The sequence below is a fragment of the Equus quagga genome, chromosome 8 (genome assembly GCF_021613505.1).
Source record: "Equus quagga isolate Etosha38 chromosome 8, UCLA_HA_Equagga_1.0, whole genome shotgun sequence".
Classification (NCBI taxonomy): Eukaryota; Metazoa; Chordata; class Mammalia; order Perissodactyla; family Equidae; genus Equus; species Equus quagga.
In genome coordinates, this window is record NC_060274.1 from 43256879 (window position 1) to 43274914 (window position 18036).

Sequence of the window (18036 nt, forward strand, 5' to 3'; positions counted from 1 at the left end):
GGGGGGGGGGGGGGGGGGGGGGGGGGGGGGGGGGGGGGGGGTCCTCCTATCTCACCCTGTCACACACGCAGGGAGCTCGCTCTCTTTCCCACGTGGACCTTTCTAACTGTAGCATTCATAACCTCTCGCAAAACAAGGTTTGTGTTTATTTTATTGCATAGGATTCTGCCTGTGCGCTAAGTAAATATTCCCCTGCATTTGTACTGAAGTATTTCCCTTTCCAGAGAAACTCGAGAGCTGAGAATGGGCCTTTGAAAATATTACCTTTAATCTACAAAAGTAGAGAAAAGGTAACTTTGATACATTACAGGGTTAGATGAAATGTGCCCTTTTCCTCTTATTTTTTTTTAACAAAAAGCAAAAGATGGTAATAAATCGCTAGAAACCACACGGACGTGAAACTCTGGCTTGGGCCTCTGGACAAGGTAAACTGCATTTCTCTCCTCAGTTGGAGTTCCAGAAGTAACTCCATCCTGGCACGTAGCTTCTCCTGGTGAGCCTTCCCATCTTGAGAGCAAATGCCTGCCCTCACCCCCCACTCCAGTCCCACTCTGCACTGCCAGGCAGGAAGGCGCCCAAGCAGGATGGTGACTTGGTGGCTGCAGGCACAGGACCCTCACCTGCCAAGGGAGGCAGCTGAAAATTGCTCCTTTGGAGCCAAGTTGAGATCTGAGCAGATGTTTTCTCAAAACAAGGCAGGTTGTAAATTCTTTGAGAAACATAGACTAGGAAAAAGAACAGCGAGAGCAGGAGCAGGGGCATTCCAACCAGGAAGGCTCTGCACAGAGCCTCAAGCCGCCTCTCGGGAAAAGGACACGCCCCACTCCAGGACCAGCACTCGGAGCCGGGGCCACATGGATTCCAGCGCTCCTGTAGGTCCCCTGGGCGAGGCTACGGAATGCTGCGATAAAGGAGCCCTGGGGCTTGGTGTGGGGCTGTGGCAGGCATGTCCTGGCCATGGCAACCGTGCCCCAGACAGCCCACACAAACATGAGGGTGGGCAGGACCACTCCTGCCGGTTGGCACCTGTCCTATCCAACACCCCAACTCGGGCTCGTCATGCCGAGGAAACTTATCTTGGCAGCCTCTGACAGCACAGCCCTTTCGGGCACTCCTAGCTGCGAAACACATTTGAGACCCGGGCAGCCAGGAAAACAGGACGCCCTGTGGGCTGACTCAGTGGCCACCTGGCCAGCTAGCCACAGAGCTGGCCAAGAGCTTCGGCACACAAGCTCCATCTCAAACCATCACTGATGCCCCCAAGAGAAGAAACAGCTACGTAAGCCTCCTCTAACCTGCAAATAAACCTCTTCCCTTAGCCCCCGGGACATTCCTTCCCGCCAGGTGAGAACTGCTCTTCTGCTCATCACTTCACTCCCTTCCCTCCCTGAAGCCCTCACTCTGCCTGGGGAGAACCACCTCGGGCCCTCTGGTAGTTTCCTCTGGTTTGCAAGTCTCAGAGAAGTGCTCGGCCCTGTTGCAGGTCTTTGCAGCCTTACAGAAGCCACCCCGCCATACACACACACACACACAAGTGCAGACGCCCTGCTTACCTTCCTTCCAAACAGCCCAGCAGCTGGTTCAGTCTACGCCTGTGGGACCCACTTTTCCACGAAGAAAGGCCTCAACCCCAGAAGAGCAGCATCCTGGGGTCGGGGTGTGCCTCCCCACAGACACCCAGCCTCCCTCTCCAGCTAGTCTGAAGGTGGAAGCTCTTGTTGGTCAAACAGGAGACTTTGATTCCACCAAAAAGGCCAGTGCAATGTAAACAGGAGGGTGGAGCTTTGTGCAATCAGGTTTAGTGAAATTTGAACTCTGGAGGCTGAGGGGGCGGAGAAAAGGCTCCTTCCCAGAGCCACTCAGCCAGACCTCTGAGCTCCCTGCCAAGCCTGCCGAGCTGCCGCTGGGAGCCAGCACCAACCTGCTGCAGTTTATAAACCACAGTTTCAGCATCTGCTTGCACTCTTCAAAATATCAGCTGTGAAATCTTTGCCTTACATCCTCCATCGCCCGGGACTCAATCTTTCACACTCGATGTGCCCGAGTTCATCATCAGTGTTGATTGCACACGGCATATCTTGCACAGTTCCTTGCCCGCCCCAGACCTCAGAGTTCTATCCAGCAGCTCCTTCGCATCTCAGGCCACATTAATTTCAATTTAGGTGGGCTTCAGCCAACGGTTTACCCTCTGCCCTGGCTGCATATCGGTCACAGCACAACCACAGGCTTTGCAACTCTTTAAATGAACAGAACACCCCAGAGCAAACCAGCAAAGCCCATTCTCATGCCTTCAGGTTTCCACAGCACAGCCAGAACCCTTACAAGCACCACAACTCCATCAGCTCGAGAAGGGAGACAGGACACAACCAATTGTCAGCACGGGCAGAGTAGTACCACCTTCCTTAAGTCAGTGAAATGGCCACAGAGGCACACGGCACGTGCAGGGTAGTGAGAGCACACGCAGTTGGTGCTTCGGAGAAAGGATCTCTTTTATTATGGGACATAAAGCACTTGCCATGCAAGAAGGTCTATTCCATTTGGCATTGGGAAAGGGTCTTGGCTGATCCACCTTCTTATCAAGGAAATCCACATCGTTGTGCCCACTTTGCGTAACATCATCACTGTAATAAAGGAAGTGACTAACATCATACAATATTGTTTCCTCAAAGAATTCACGTCAAAAGCAAAGAGATTAGAAATGGAAATCTGAAAGATCTGGTTTAAGGACTGAGATGAACGCCTGTGTCTCTTCGGAGCGTGCGGGGCCTTGACAAGTTATGAAGTCAGGGGCCTTGACAATTCGATGTCCAGATGTGGCTGGGGTCCCAGCCTTCTCTAGGACAAAATCGTGAAATCAGACCTTTGCATCACAAAGCTGACAACTGTGCAAAAAACAACAGCTAAGGCACCAATAATTAGAAAGAGACAAACACATCCTTGCGCTGACCAGTGGCCTCCTTTCTCCACTTCTAGCAGGAAGAAACTGCACGATTAGTAGTGTGTCCAAAAGGAGCGTTTCCTTTCATGCTGCTCATTTTTCTGTTGTGTGTGTGGCTCAGGGTGGGTTTCCTCACGGTGAGGACAGCTTTACAAATGAGCTGCTACAAGCCTTCACGGACACATGGCCCCTGGCACCAACGTGGCCTTCAGATCTTGCGTTCATGTTGCTGATGACCTCTGAGAAGGTACGCTCAGAACGCCGTCATTTCCATCTGTGCTCACTGGTGGGCTTGGTTACACGGAGCCCATTCAGGCTGTTGGTATCCACTTCTCCTGACACAACTGGGCTTAGAGCCTTTGCTGACATTTGGCCAACAGGGAGCTCTGCGGCTCAGGATTTGCAAGGCCTCAAACCTCCTAACCTACCAATTTGGAATTTTGTGCATGAGGTTACATATCCAATAAAGAAAAGACTGGGTGGGTTTCCCCAGAATCTCTGCGAGTAGTTGGCAAAGTGAGACAAGAGGCCTGCAGAATGTTCAGTGTGATTCCTGTTTGGGGCCCCATAAAGACAGGAGAACCAACTAGAAAAGTTAAACCAATTAGGATGATGGTGAAAGAAGTGGAAATTTCAAAAGTTAGTAGAAAAGATCAGTGACATAAGAACACCCTGAAGTCAAAATGTGTGCAGAGTGTTCCCAGCAGCATTACTCAGCACAGCCAGAGTGCAAACAACCCAAACACCTGCCTGCTGACGAATGAATAGCCCCAAGGTGGTGCATCCACACAAAGGCACACTATCCAGCCATAAAAGTAACACAGCATTGATATGACAGGGCGGACCTGAAATCACCGTGCAAAGTGAAAGAAGCCCGTCACAAAAGGCCACACATGCGTAACTCCACTTATGAGAAATGTCTGGAAGAGGGAAACCAGAGAGAAGGGGAAGGCTGGTGGTTGCCAGGAGCAGGGGGAGTGAGGAACGGGGTGTGACTGCTGATGGTACGGGGTTTCATTTGGGGGTGACGGAAATGTTCTAGAGTTAGAAAGTGGTGATAGTTGCACGACCTTGTGAATGTACCAAAAACCAATGCATTGCATACTTTAAAATGGTGAATTTAAGTTATGTACATTTTGTCTCAATACAAAAAACTAAGAATATCATAAGCCTGGGAATCACATGGTAACAACGGTCTATTTAAGAACCAAGGTAATTGGCGCCCATGAAAGGAGGGAGACACTCGTCCTGCCCTCCAGGTCTCCAGGATAAAGCTGGCGATGGGAAGTGACCTTCACATTCAAGGTCCAGGCAAAAAGAAGACCACCCCACCAGGAAGGATCAGGGCGCTGCTCCCCATTAGCCCCTACGAAGGCCTGAGGGCAAGCCACCACCGGGCTCGCCTCCCATGAGGCCTCCTCATAAGGCGCACAGGGAAGTGGCATCTAAATTAACTCCTCTTCTGGTAGAAAGTTCTGATGTTAAAGCATGAACCCACTGACTTTCAACAAACACCATCCCTCTGGCCCCCTGGCCCCTGGCCCCATTCTCGCTCATCTCCACCCATCCCTCTCAGGACTGACTCTCCCCAGCTCATCTTCCCCGCCTACCCCAAGGCTGACCCAGCCGCCCTGCCTGGCCAGGCCCGGCCCCTGGTGCCTCTGGAGGGGCAGTGGCACACCAGGAGGCCTCCGTCCCTGCCCCACCTCAGGCCACTTCCACCTCCATCCAAAACTCGTTTTCCTCCAGAACCCCGTGCCCTCCAGCTACCCCACTGTCCAGCGGTCCTGGCTGCCTTTGCCGCCTCACCTCCCACTCTGCCGACATCCACTGGCCCAGGCTCAATATCCCCCATCATCACGCTTCCATGGCTTCTCCTGTAAAACTGCTAATGCTTGAGTGAGCTCTTCACACCCTGGAGCTCAGAGAACTGACCTGGGCCCCCTCACTTCTCACACGTCCTCCCCAGCTCGGCTCCTGCTGTTCTCCACAAACACGGGTCCATGCCACCTGCACCGTGGAGTCTGTAACTCCAGCACCAAAGTTACGACATCAAGGGCAAGATGAGCTCCTCTGTGCTTCCTTTCCTAACCAGTGGAGACCCAGGGCACATCACTGCCACCTCGGCTACTGCCCAAGCCCCCTCCAAACACACAGGAGGCCTTACAAATGCAGGGTCCTCAGCATCACTGGACACACCCTACTGCCCACCCCGGCAACCTGTCCATAGCCAGTGGGGGCTCCTTCAAGCCTTCCCTGTCTCAATAGCCCCCATGGCCCTGACTGGGTCCCCTCCCAGCACACAAGCTGCCTGACACTGCCAAGATCAAGCAGGACTCATATCCAGTCCTCCTTCCCCACTTCCTGCATCCTGGCTTCTGCACTGGGTCCGAGAGTGCCCCCGCCCCATGCACCCACTGCACTCTCAGCCTCCTGCCTTGTCAGCCTGACCGCCAGGCACATCCAGGAGAAGGAGCCGCAGAGCCAGCGGGCCTGGCGTCCATGCGGGCTTCACCAACTAGCTGTCTGACCCCGGAATTCCAAACCCCTGGGCTTGTGGGTATATAACATCACACACTGCCTCTAAAATGACCCTAATAGCTGGATGCTTTACAAGACACATCCTCTGCAATCGGTGTAAATCAGCCAGGGCACAGGCTCACTGGCTGCTCACTCTTCCGTCTTCCACCTTCTAAGCCCGGCCCTCATGACAACTCAGGGAACAGTGACAGAGTAACACAGCCACTCCCCTCTGTCCTTTGACCTACAAAGAGAATAAAAGGCCACATATATGCAATTGTGTGTGCATTTAACATCAAATATCTTGTTGGTCGAGACTTGAACGTGATTTTCCCTATCAAGAGTCCCCAAAACAAGCACACAGGGCAGCAACTTCCAACCTTTGAATGACAGACCTTGGTCTTGAAATAAGTCTTTATGCAGAACCCCAACATGAAAAATATAAAAGATAAAGTAGGGATGGTGGGAGGGGGGTCCTGGCAGGGGAATGGGTGGAAGGCGTGAGGCCACTCCTGAGGTGTCTGTTTGGAGCCCTCGAACTCCAGGACACAGCGTCCGACCCAGGAACACCACTGTTCCCACCATCAACACCGTCGCCAAGACAGTGTCACAATAATAGAAGGGGACCAATTTCCTTAAAAGGAACAGGCCCACGATGCCTGTCCCTATGGGGACAATATAAAGGGACCCAAGCCAATGAGATTTTCCCAGCTGCTCCTTTTTACAAACACCTCCCTTTTCCGTTAATTAACCAGCATCCTTTCCCTCCTGAGAAGCCCTCTCCTCTCCGCTTTGCAGCACTTTCCCAAGAAGGAAGCATGTGATCCGAAAGGCCCCTAGACATTTGTTAAGCCTGAAGAGATGGAAGCAGAACGACAGTGCAACCACATCAGGCCAGAGGCGGAGGAGCTGTCCCAAGGATGTGTGTGCTTGCTGGAGGTGAGGCCCCTTCTCCCTCAGGCTTTGGGTTCCACTTATCAAATACTTGAAGTCAGTACCCATTCCTATGTTGGTGACATCGCCACGATGCCTGAGCCGACTTGGCAAAAATGCACCTCAAGGCTGTGCAGAGACACAAAATGAGAAGATTGTAATCCTGCCTGTGACTGGCAACAGAGAGAAAGGTTCTCCCGACAGAGGACACAGAAGAACTCCGCAGGTTTGATCTGAGCTGAATTCACGCAGCCAACATGCAAGTGTCCTGCTAGGAGGGAGGTGGAGGAGCGACCAGGAGGGGCTCGCTTGAGACGCCATCCAGTAAAAGCATGTCTGCAAGAGCTTTTAAAGCAGGGGCAAGAAACAAACCCCTCGCCACACCATTTTTACACAATTTCTGCAGCTCCCACTCAAGTAGAAGTTGTGGGACTCTGGGTCCCAGGGAGACCATGGGCTGGGCCCACTTCCAGCTTCACCCCCCAGAGAACCCGCCTGCAGTCAGATCTAAGCTGCTAGTCCCCAGTGCAGAGCACTAGTGACAGAGGCCAAAGATTGGCACTCCAGGGACAGGATGCAGGGCACAGGATGCGGGAATCTCTGGGTGCATGCTGCTTAAGCAGGTGCAGCCATCAAAGAAGAGGAGTGAGGTCGAAACTGGCCATAAATGGCAGGAGGAAGGTAAGAGTAGAATAAATGTGCCTGGCTGGACTCTAAGAAGATACCGGAACTGTAGTAACACCAACATGACACCACCTTTCAGACCCCTGTCCATGTGCATAGGACACACTGGCCAGCAGGATGTCAGGGCCCCGGAGTGGGTCCCACAGCCCAACGGTTGTGCACAGGTGGGACAGGACCTCTCACTCCCATGTCCACTGTCTGTCCCAGGGGTCATGCTATTGAATGTGTGTGGCCGTCCCTGGGGAACTCACATGGGGTAATCCATGCCAACTTGTCCAGGACCACATGATTTTGAGGTGACTTCTCTGACATGGCTTGAGCTAGAAGAGCAATGGACTGTGAGTGAGGTGACAGCTCAGGGCTGCTTATGACTCATTAAACTGCCTCCAACATCACACCAACATGATCCAGGCTGTTTTAAACAGTCAACACCCACGGACTTTTTATGGCTCTTAGCACAGAGGGTGAGACTCTCGTATCTCAGATAAGATGAACGCGTCACCCTCCTTCCCAACTGTTGCCTGCAATCCCTTATCAAGGGACGATTAACTCTGGGTCAGGGATCACACCTGAGAGGGGACCTTCAGGGCCGCAGAGCTGCAGCCTGTAACTCGGGACAGTGAAAGGATGGTGCTCTCCAAGGTGTAAACAAGGTGCCCATCAGGCCATCTAAAGTGGCAAATGCCGTCAGCATCCACCACAGTGTCCGATGCATCATGACGGCTGCTTTTCACTGAACTATCGAAGCAAGCGATGCTTAGAAAGGCTTTGGAGAACTGAAGAAATTTTCCTGTCTGGAAAGGAAGGAAAGCCTTCAGTGAGCGGTGATGGTGGCCAAACACTGATAGCAGCCGACAGTTCTGGAAGCTCAGCTGGCAGATGCCCATCCCGCCAACGAGGACCTGGGCCCTGGACAGAGAGCAGCGCCAGGACCTAAGGTCTGACCCGCCAGACTCCAGTGGAGAACCCTTCTGCCATGTTGTCAAAGCTTGCTTCACTTTTCCAAATTGTAGAACCCAACAATTTCCGGGGAGAAATGCTGTCAAATCCATTTTCAAAATGGCATCACCTGAATGTCGCAACTTGATCCGGCACTTCTAATGCCCTGAACCCCAGTCAACTCTGCACACACCCCTGGCAGGAAGCTTCTGGACCCAACTCATCCTCACCAGCAGCCTGACTGCTGGGACCTCGGCAGCGCCTCCTGCATGGAAGGCAGCAGGACCGCATCGCACTGTGAAGTGCTGAGGAATTTGAGTCCCCTTCAGAGCGGGGGCTGCAGCCAGCCCGTCGGGCGCTGAAACAACTGTGGTCCTCTGGGAGGCCACGTCTGAACTCTGGGATGTTGATCAGGTCTCGAGTTAAAGTAGCAGAACCAAACCCTGGGTGTACAGTGGCCCCATCTACTCGCCCTGGAATCAGCAACAGTTTGACCTGTGGCCAGAAGCTCACTCGTAGGTCAAGACCAGGAATCCAGGAGAGGATGAGCAGAGCAAGGCTTCTTGTCCAACCACGCGCCATGCTGGAAGCTTCCCTCACTCTCACCCTTGGGTTGAATCTGGCATGGAGTCTGACTTATCTACCACCTCAATAGGAAGCGCCTACTGTCCACCCGGAGCCACGCCCGAGTCCAGGCCCAGCAGTTCTTGCCAGGGCCTCCCTTCCTTCCAGAGCCCGACGCCCTCCAGGGAGCCTGTGTGTCATGTTCCCAGATTCTCCAGCCAGGTCCCTCCAGGGATCCTCACTGCCAAGCAGCAAAGAGCAGGCTCCGCACAACAATGCTTCCTCATGGGGCTCAGCCTCACCCTCCGTCACCCAGCGTCCACTGCTTCCTCCAGCACACCCCATGCTCCCTTCCTGCACCCCTGCCTGCAAGAGCCCTCTTCTTCTTTGTGAGTCTCCCTGGAGTGGACAGGCTAAGTAGCTGCTTCTCTTCAATACTTTCCTAATTCCTGGAACATACTCTAGTTACAGCACAGGGCGCATCCTAGGGTGACTGTTGAGGTAGGTAAATAGACAGATGGATACACACACACACACGTACATATGCATGCACACAAACATACACACATATATACATACACACACACACATCTTCCCCATTAGAAGTTCTACTTATTTTTCTCACCCTGAGCCCATCACAGTGTCAGAAACACGGCAGGCCCTAAGGAAATGTGAGATGCATGAAAAAGAGGAATTGTATGTACAACAATTAAAAAAACTCACAAGGTCGGAGGCTGTCTCCAGGATGAGCTAATTAAAGAAGACCATTTTGCAGATGTGGAAACTGAGGTTCAGACAAGAATGTGGCTCACGAGCGAACCGAGATGGAGAGGTGGCCACACCACCAATGGGGCAGATATGTCCAGGGTGAGGAGAGAAGTAGTCTGGGCTGGGCAGGCTGGGACCCTGCAGGCTTTAGGGAGCACTGTGCTGCCCAGTGCGGAGGGAAGACACCGTGTGGACGGTGGAGGGTCAATGGAAGAGAAGGGAAGCCAGCCCAGATTACTTTAAAAAAAAGGAATTGGGAGGTCGGTCCAGTGGTGGAATGGTTAAGTTCATACGTTCCACTTCAGTGGCCTGGGGTTCGCTGGTTCAGATCCTGGGTGTGAACCTACACACCGCTTATCAAGCCATGCTGTGGCAGGTATCCCATATATAAAGTGGAGGAGGATGAGCACGGATGTTGGCTCAGGGCCAGTCTTCCTCAGCAAAAAGAGGAGGATTGGCAGTAGATGTTAGCCCAGGGCTAATCTTCCTCAAAAAAAAAGGAATGGGTCAGAAGAGCAGGAGAGGAAAAGGAGACAGCGGCCCCAGTATGGCACAGCCTAGTGTAGACAGGAGAAGCAGGGTGCTGCTGGCACGCGCATGTGCGGGCGCTGAGATCCTCCATCACTCCAGGCCCTCCTCAGCGGCCCTGTTCACTGCCCCGGGGGTGACATTCGAATCCAGGGATCCATGGGGTGCTGTGGCCTCTCCTCAGGCATCATGCAGATGTGACCCTGATGGGACAGGCACATCCTACCAGGGCAATCCTCTCTGCGCATCATTCAGTAACACTTGGTGCCTGGGGCGGTCCCATATCGCTGAGCATCGTTAGCATGAAGGGGAGGCAGACAGGAGCAGAAAAGTTTTCTAGGTGGAACAGAAAAGTCACCAGAGCCTATAGCAAGGTGGCCCTCATCACAGGCCCCAGTGCCACTTAGTTTTGCCCAACGGTGTCAGGAAAGATGGGAGACGCACGCTTCTCCCACAGACATCTCGGGGTTCCACAAACCTTCACTGGCCCCGTATTAGACTAGGTCCTCACCAAGCTCCAAGGCTTCAGGGAAGTGATAACACTGTTTATGGGACCCTGTCACTTCACGCTGATCACATCACTGCATTCTCTCAGCAGCTCTGGTACTACGACTGTTCCCACTGTGCAGATGAGGGAAGGGCACAGAGAGGTCAAGTACCCTGTCCAAGGCCACACAGCACAAGTGGAAAGGCAGGGAACCAAACCGGGAGGCTGATGCAGAGCTGTGGCTCCCACACCTCCCTGGGTGGACCAGTCATCGTCCCTGGGCCCAAAGGGCTGAGCCTCGCAGAAGAGAGAAAAGGAACAAGATAAGTTTTGAGAAAACAAAACAGCAAGTACAGTCAACCCCCCTCATTCATGATTCCATATCTGCAAGTTCACCTACTCACTAAGAATTATTTATATGTAATCCCCAAACCAACATATGTGGCATTTCCATGGTCATTTGCTGACATGTGCAGAGCGGCCACAATTTAGAACCGCCTGACGCATAGCTGGGGTCTCACCTTCATTTCAGCCCCCACACCGTAAACAGGGGTCCTTCTCCAGGCCTATTTAATGCCACATTTGGGGGTTTTTTGCTGGTGATTTTGCTGTTTAAAATGACCCCCAAGCATAGTGCTGAAGCGCTGTCAGGTGTTCCTAGGTGCAAGAAGGCCGTAATGTGCCTGACGGAGAGAAGATGTGTGAGCAAAGCCTCGTTCGGGCCTGAGTTCTAGTGCTGCTGGCTGAGCTCAAGGAATCAAAAACACAGATTAGACGAGGTGTCTCGAGACGGAACCGCGCACGAAACAAGGTTACGTATCGCTCGGCAGAGGAAAATGCTGTGACAGGGGCTCGCAGGACCCTGACCCGCCCCTCCCCGAAGCAGGGGTCAGAGTCCACTAACTCAGTGCATGGAGACTTTATGGAGCACAGCTCTGGAGTGATGACAACTGACAGCACCACACCAGCGGCGGCACCTCCCACTGCTCCCGGCCAGGCCCCCTGACTGGATGCCCCATGCTGCCCTGCCTACTCTGCCCCGGTGCCTCCACTGAGAAGCCTGCCACCCTGCTCTGGTCTCCACCCCTTGAACAAGCACCTTAGGAGAAGCCACGTCTGCTCGACGCATCCTCGTGTGCCAGCGCCCAGGAAGGCACCGGGCTGACGACCGGTTAAAAGAGGAAGGAGCCACAGCAGACAGTGAGACGAGGAGAAGCAAAGGATGGAGGGAGAGACACTGGGCCGGCCCAAGGCATCCAGCACAGACAGCTCTCCCTGCCCGTGTCACATGTCACCTGACACGTGTGCAGCTGCCCCAAGCCCATCCCAACTCCGTTTCCCAGCCATGAGCTGAGGGCCTGCTGTGCGGCTGGGGCCCAGTGAGCAGCCCTGAGACTGTGCAGCCCAGGGGCGGAGAGCGGCCACCTGCCCAGCAGCTCGCCCCAGTGCCCTCCTAACAAATCCCTTTCTGCTCAAACTGGCCAAAGCGGATTCTGCGGTCTGCAGGCCTCGCCTGGCCCGGGACCAGCGGAGGGCTTCTAGCTAGAGAAATGAGGTTTGCACTGAATAGCTCTGGGGTCAGACAGGCCTGGACTTGAGTCCCATTTCCACAGTCTCTGTCCTGCACGATCTCCAGCACCCAACAACTCACTCGGCTTCACCTTAATCACTGACAGTATGCAACCCTGAAGGCAACTGCTACTTTTTGATTCCTCTTTATCTCCAAAATGGGTTACAGGTTCTTGTGAGGACTAAGGTGACATTCGCAAAGTTTCTGGCAGGCTGCCACACTGTGCACCCTCCACACCACCATTTCTCTGTCCCTGGGATAGTGAGCGCCCCGTGAAATGTGGATGCAGCAGCTGGCCCCCGCTGCCCGGCCAGGGCCCCGACCCGGGGAGAGGAGTGACTCTCCATGATGAAGACAGGACATCTGGGATCGCTTGTGCACATGAACAAGTTCCCTGCCAGTTCCTTTCTTGGTACAGAAAGCACAACATTATGCTCAGGGATAAAAACAGGTCAAGGGCCTCGCCTGAAGGCAGCTATGGGGGGCTCCGTTCCGGGATGGTAGGGATTTCTAGAGATAAATGCAGCTTAAGTCAGTGCTTCTGGGTTTTTTTACCAGTGGGGACTAGAGACGGGGTGGAGGTAGAAAAGAGAGTGTTGTAACACATCACTTTCTAGCAGAAAGATAGCGTTCCACAGGCTGCAAACCTCCTTTACCCCCGGATGGAGCCTCTGCCTTGACGGAAATATGGCTGAGACCCTGCTTCCCACCCACCAGGGCCCCAGGCTTTGTGGGAACAGGAGTCAGTTATGCCCTCACTCAGGGACCCAAGCCAGGGACTGTGGTTCTGGGAGAGAGCTCAGAGGGCCAGGGAATGAGTTCACCAAGCCAGATCGGCCTCCCCACCTAAGAGGCGCCGAGGAGTGCTGGAGAGTCGGGGAGGAGAAGGAAATTTCCACCCGAGGGAAGCTGTGTGTGCTTTCTGGGGAATGTCTGTGCAAGAGGACCAAATCCTGAGGGTCTGCAGGGCTTCGGAGGCAGGGGCCGTGGAGGTGGTATTACAACAGTGAGGACTTGGATCCCACACGAGCTCCGTGCAAGATCAAGTGCACTGGGGGAGCCCTCTGATGGAACAAGTGTGGCCAGTGAACTGGGCATGGGAAAAGGTGCTTACAGATGTGTGCAGACGCTTAGATAGGTGTGTTAAATGGGAAAGCCAGGTCATCAAACAATGCAGAGCTGGTTCTGGGTGAAACATTCCCGTGGCACTTAGGAACCACGCTGAAGCACATGACTGATGCACACTTTGTCTCTAGATAGCAAGACAGTCTGCATCCCCAAAATACTGACATGAGCCCCGCAGACTGACTTCCCAGTCCTCCAGGTGGACAAGTAGAGGGGGCACGTGCCCCCTGCGACACAGTCGTGGCCCCTGGCGTGGACCACAGGCGTCCCTGCCAGTCGCTGCAAGCTCAGTGATCCACACGGATGGCACTGGAGGTGTGATGTCCACAACGCCTACTTTCAGCTATTCACAAGTGGATGAAAATAACTGGACAAAAAGTATTTTGGTTCTTTCCCAAATCAGATCTGATTCTCAGTCAGAGCCTGAAAAAGATGAAAGACCCGTGTTCTTAGGAGCCTGGGAGATGTCTGGATCTCTCTTTGAACTCAGCCCCCAGCGGATTTTTCAGGTAAACCTAGCAGACACCCTCACTTCACTCTTCCTTATGCTACCTGTGACCCAAACTGTATATTCAGTGGGCAAACCGAGAATAGATTTGAGTGAGACGCACTCACAAAAATAGAGATTAAGGTGACACAGCCATAAAACCAGGACACTAGGGTAACTAGCAAACAGAAACGAAACCAGAAAGTCTGCTGCCCGTGGGGAGCCACAATAGTAGGAAGGTTGCCCATGACCAGACACCTGGCATTCCCCGTATGCAAACGGAAAGGGAAGGAAGAAGGCAGAAGACAGTCCCTGGCAACGTGCTGACACGCAACTTTGGGCAAGAAAACTCCTAGATGGATGACCTTACTCACCAGCCACCACCCCTACAGCTTCGTCAGAAGCCCGACCCCAATTCACCATGATTCTCATGAACATCCTCAAACTCACAACGGCGTGGGTTCTGGACCTCCAAAGAGACGTGGGATTTCCAGCCTCTGAGCAGACAGCAGGGACAATTCTGATCTAAACATGAACAAGCTGCTCCCTCTGGGCCCTTCTCTTTGGTAACTCGGAACACGGTAACCGGACGCACCTTCACCGTCTGCGCTCAGGTTCTCGTACGAGTCCCAGCGGATCAGCGGGTCTGCTGTGTTGAAGTCCACGATCACTCCGTGGTCGTTGCGCAAATGCTCACACCCTGCATGGGGAGGAGGGGGACACGGGTGTTCGTACCAGCCGAGACACCATCTCCAGGCTTCTGCCCCAGTGCTGCAGCAGAGGGGCGGCTGGGTCTGAGTAATGGCACCAAGCACCTAGACCTGCCCCTTCTCCCACAAGCCAGGCATTAATCACAGCTGTGAGCAATATTTTGGACAGGTTGCATAATAGTTAAAACCTAAAAACACGTGACAGGAGGGAAAGGCGAACACTGGTCCTCTGTCCACCGTGTGTCAGGCTCTGGGCACTGAGTGCTACTTCTGGACACAGGAGCACCCGGATCAATTCACAGATCAGGATCCAGAGGCGCCGAGAGGAGCAGCCTCAGGGCAGATGGACGGGAGAGGCAGGTTTGGGCCCGGCTTCTGGGCTCCCAAATCCACACTCCTTCCTTGAGTCATTCTGTGAATGCCAAGGGGATTCTGGCCTCCCAAGCCTGGCATTGAACTGTTCATGCCTCAATCCATGACACGGAGCGTAGAAGCAGCATGATTATTTGCACAGGTATTAACCGGACTAAACCTTTCACACACATGGGTCTCGGTGATGGAAATGAACCATTCACCTTGATGATAAAGGGACTGATTCCTCTTCCAATGTATTTTTAGAAGAAAGGAGAATCTATTTCACACACAAATATTTGCAGTCTGTGGTTCTTTTAATCTTCTTTAAAAACATTTGGTTGTTGGTTGAGGGGAGAAGTAAATATCCAGCACAACCTCCCTGGAGAGGGAGGGACAGAACGTCAGGAGACTGAGGCACGGCCCAGGCCTGAGGTTCCAGGCCCTTCCTTGGGCAAGTCACTCTACCTCTAAGGTCTTCCTGACCCACTGGGCCCCATGGTCTCCAGGCCGCCTCCTCACTGTCTAATATCCTATTATTAAAAACCATGTATTGGGCCGGCCCAGTGGCGCAGCAGTTAAGTGTGCAGGTTCCACTTCAGCGGCCCGGGGTTCCCTGGTTCGGATCCCGGGTGGGGACATGGCACTGTTGGCATGCCACGCTGTGGTAGGCATCCCACATATAAAGCAGAGGAGGATGGGCACGGATGTGAGCTCGGGGTCAGTCTTCCTCAGAAAAAAGAGGAGGACTGGCAGCAGTTAGCTCAGGGCTAATCTTCCTCAAAAAAAAAAAAAAATTATTACGAAAATTTCCAAATATGTGCAAAGGCTGGAGACTGTACAGACAACATACCATCACCCAACCAGTGAGCACCCTGCCCCCGGCCTTCTGCCCTCTACCCACCTTGAATCCTCTCTGGAGTGGCTGAGAAGACTAACTCAATCTTCCCATCGTCAGGAAAACGGTCATCTAAAACAGAGAGAGATGAGAGCCAAAAAAGTATGGGTGAATTTTGTCCTTATGTTCCATCCAGGACAGCACCATCCCAAAATCTGCATCAGTGCACCCAGCGGCAGAGAAAGTATCAGTAGTTTCACTGTTTCTCTAGAATTTTCTCTTTGCTGGATCAATCGTCAATCTCTCATGAGCTTGGTAATAATTTTATCAATAGGCTGGTTTACGGGAGGGGTAGGCAGAAAAGTGAAAAAGAATTAACAAGACCGGCGCCTCGTGCGGCCGCCTCCCCACAACGGCCTGTCCACGCTGGGCCGGGCGACCTCACCTTGGCTGGCATTGTCCAAATCCTCCTTTCCAAATACAAGCCCGTAGCCCTGAACCGCTCCGGTGTGAAACTGCAGGCGGAAGATGACGTCGCGGGTGGCCGAGCGGTACTTCTTGTGGTAGCACTTCACCTGGTACAAAGAGGGAAGGACAGCCGTGGGCGAGCCTGTTCACGGGCAACGTTTGTGGGTGTGCACAGCAGGCTCCCTTGTAAGAGGGGCTGCAGTGTGCGCCGCGAGGGACCCCAACCCAGAGACAGTCTGCAACATCGCTGCCGCTTTGCTGCTCCCGTAGGACGCCTGTGCTGTCCCGATGGAACCCAAGTTCCAAAATGCCACAGTCCTCAGTCTTTAGACGGGCGACCCCAACCTCAGACCGACCTAAAGGTGCTCTCCTTTGGAAAACCTCTGGAGAACAAAATTCCAAATTCCGTGGCCTCTTTTTCCTAAATTTTGACAACTGATTGTGAGGAAGTCTTCCTTTCATCTAAGCTTTCCATGTGTCAACTTAAAGCCTTTCTGTTGTCACGAAAGCAGCAGCTGGTCATCACCGGTTGTGATATGCTAAATGCTTACATGCATGCCATGATTTAGAGAGAGAGAGAGACAGGAGAGGGAGAGAAAGAAGGACAAAGAACGAGAGAGAGAGAGAGAGAGAGAGAGAGAGAGAGAGAGTGAGAAGGAGAAGACTGGGGGGGGAGAGTCCTCGGCATTTCAATTCCCGTGACGGGTTGTCCAGATGTCCTGGATGGCCATCTGAGACCAGCCTCCAGAATTACCATGGATCCAGTTCAAACTCAGGCTGTAGAGCTGAGGAGTCATTACATCCCGGGGTGCGGCTCAGGCCTCTGGGGTGACCGCTGAGCACAGGGTGGGAGTGCCCCTTGCAGGCACTCAGTACTATCGGTGAAGGGTGGGCATACCAGGGGCCCTGAGCATCATGTCCCATCTTTACATGGGGGTCTTCCTGCGTGAGGGGGTCTGCTGGTAGCGTTGGCCCTTGGGAGGGCTCGCAGGCAACAGCGGGTGTGTGCTGCAGGAGAGTGATCCTCCCTTCCCCCCACAGCAGAGCAAGGGCTCCTTTCTCGAATCCCCAGGGCTCCAAGGCCAGAAGCAGGCTGGATTCTGCTCTCAGACAGAGTGGAGAAGGGTACGCCGTTCACTGCACATGCCCAGTAGGGAGGGGAGGCTGGAGGCTTGGGGGCTTTCAGAGGCAGCCATGCTCACAAAAGAGACTTTTCTTGACTTAAAATATTTGGTGCATCACAAAGGTCAGTGAGAAGCTACTGCAGCAAGTACGGTCCAGACCAGCAATGCAGACAACACGGCAGGTGAAGGGTCTGTGCCGCTAACCAGAGAGACTATGAAACTAAAGGAAAAAAAGGCCCAGGAGCCAGGGTGCTGTCAGGAACTGTGCTCTTTGGGCAGACCCAGGGATTGTTTACCTTCGTGCTATCTACAAGGAAACACCCTGATAAATACATGAAAAAATGTAAACAGACCGTCAGGGGAGTGTTTCCAGTTGACAAACACGTACTGAGCATTCACTAGGGAGGTGGGGCGCATAGTGCACACGCGGGGCGTCCAGACCCCAGCCTGGCCTCTGAGCGGGTCCAGGGCAGCTGCAACCAGCCAGTGAGAATTCTGGGGACATGTGAAACATCCATTTGCTTTCGAACAGCAAATGGATCAGCAGCCACAAGTCTCTGCCCGCCTCTGTCTGGGGGTCTGAATCCTCAGCAGGGCCCCATCAGAGGCCGTCCTCTGGGCGTTTCTTACAGAACACGCTGCACACCACTCACCCGGTAGCGCTGACGGCACTGAGGGCTCAGCAGAGCTCCCGCCCCACACGTCGTACTGCAGGGGGACCCAGCAGAGGGGCCCTCCAGGACGGGGGCAAGCCCACAGGCGCCCCCATCTCTACAGGAGGATGGGACCCCCTCCCTGCGTGCCTCCTTTCCACACGCACCTTGGAAGTGGGAGTGAAAAGGGGAGATGAGGATGGAGACAAGGAAGAGAGGTCCAGACCCACACCCTACTGCTCTCAAATAAATACCAACCAGAACCAATGTATTAAAAAACACAAAAAGGCCTCCAGAAGCTGACATCCTGAGAGGGAGGCAGCCCCAGATCAGCTCAAACGACCAAACC

General features: G+C 53.5%; 1 protein-coding gene across 10 annotated transcripts in view; it reads right to left on the reverse strand.

The window, feature by feature from the left end:
* The window catches only part of TNS3 (tensin 3), a 259293-nt gene that overhangs the window by 91517 nt on the left and 149740 nt on the right, over positions 1-18036 (reverse strand). For all 10 annotated transcript variants that reach the window (XM_046669114.1, XM_046669123.1, XM_046669116.1 and 7 more), the window contains 3 exons: positions 15888-16017; positions 15509-15574; positions 14139-14243 (listed from right to left, as the gene is read on the reverse strand). In XM_046669114.1, the coding sequence (XP_046525070.1) occupies positions 14139-14243; positions 15509-15574; positions 15888-16017 (301 nt within the window). The remainder of the gene's footprint in view (positions 1-14138; positions 14244-15508; positions 15575-15887; positions 16018-18036) is intronic.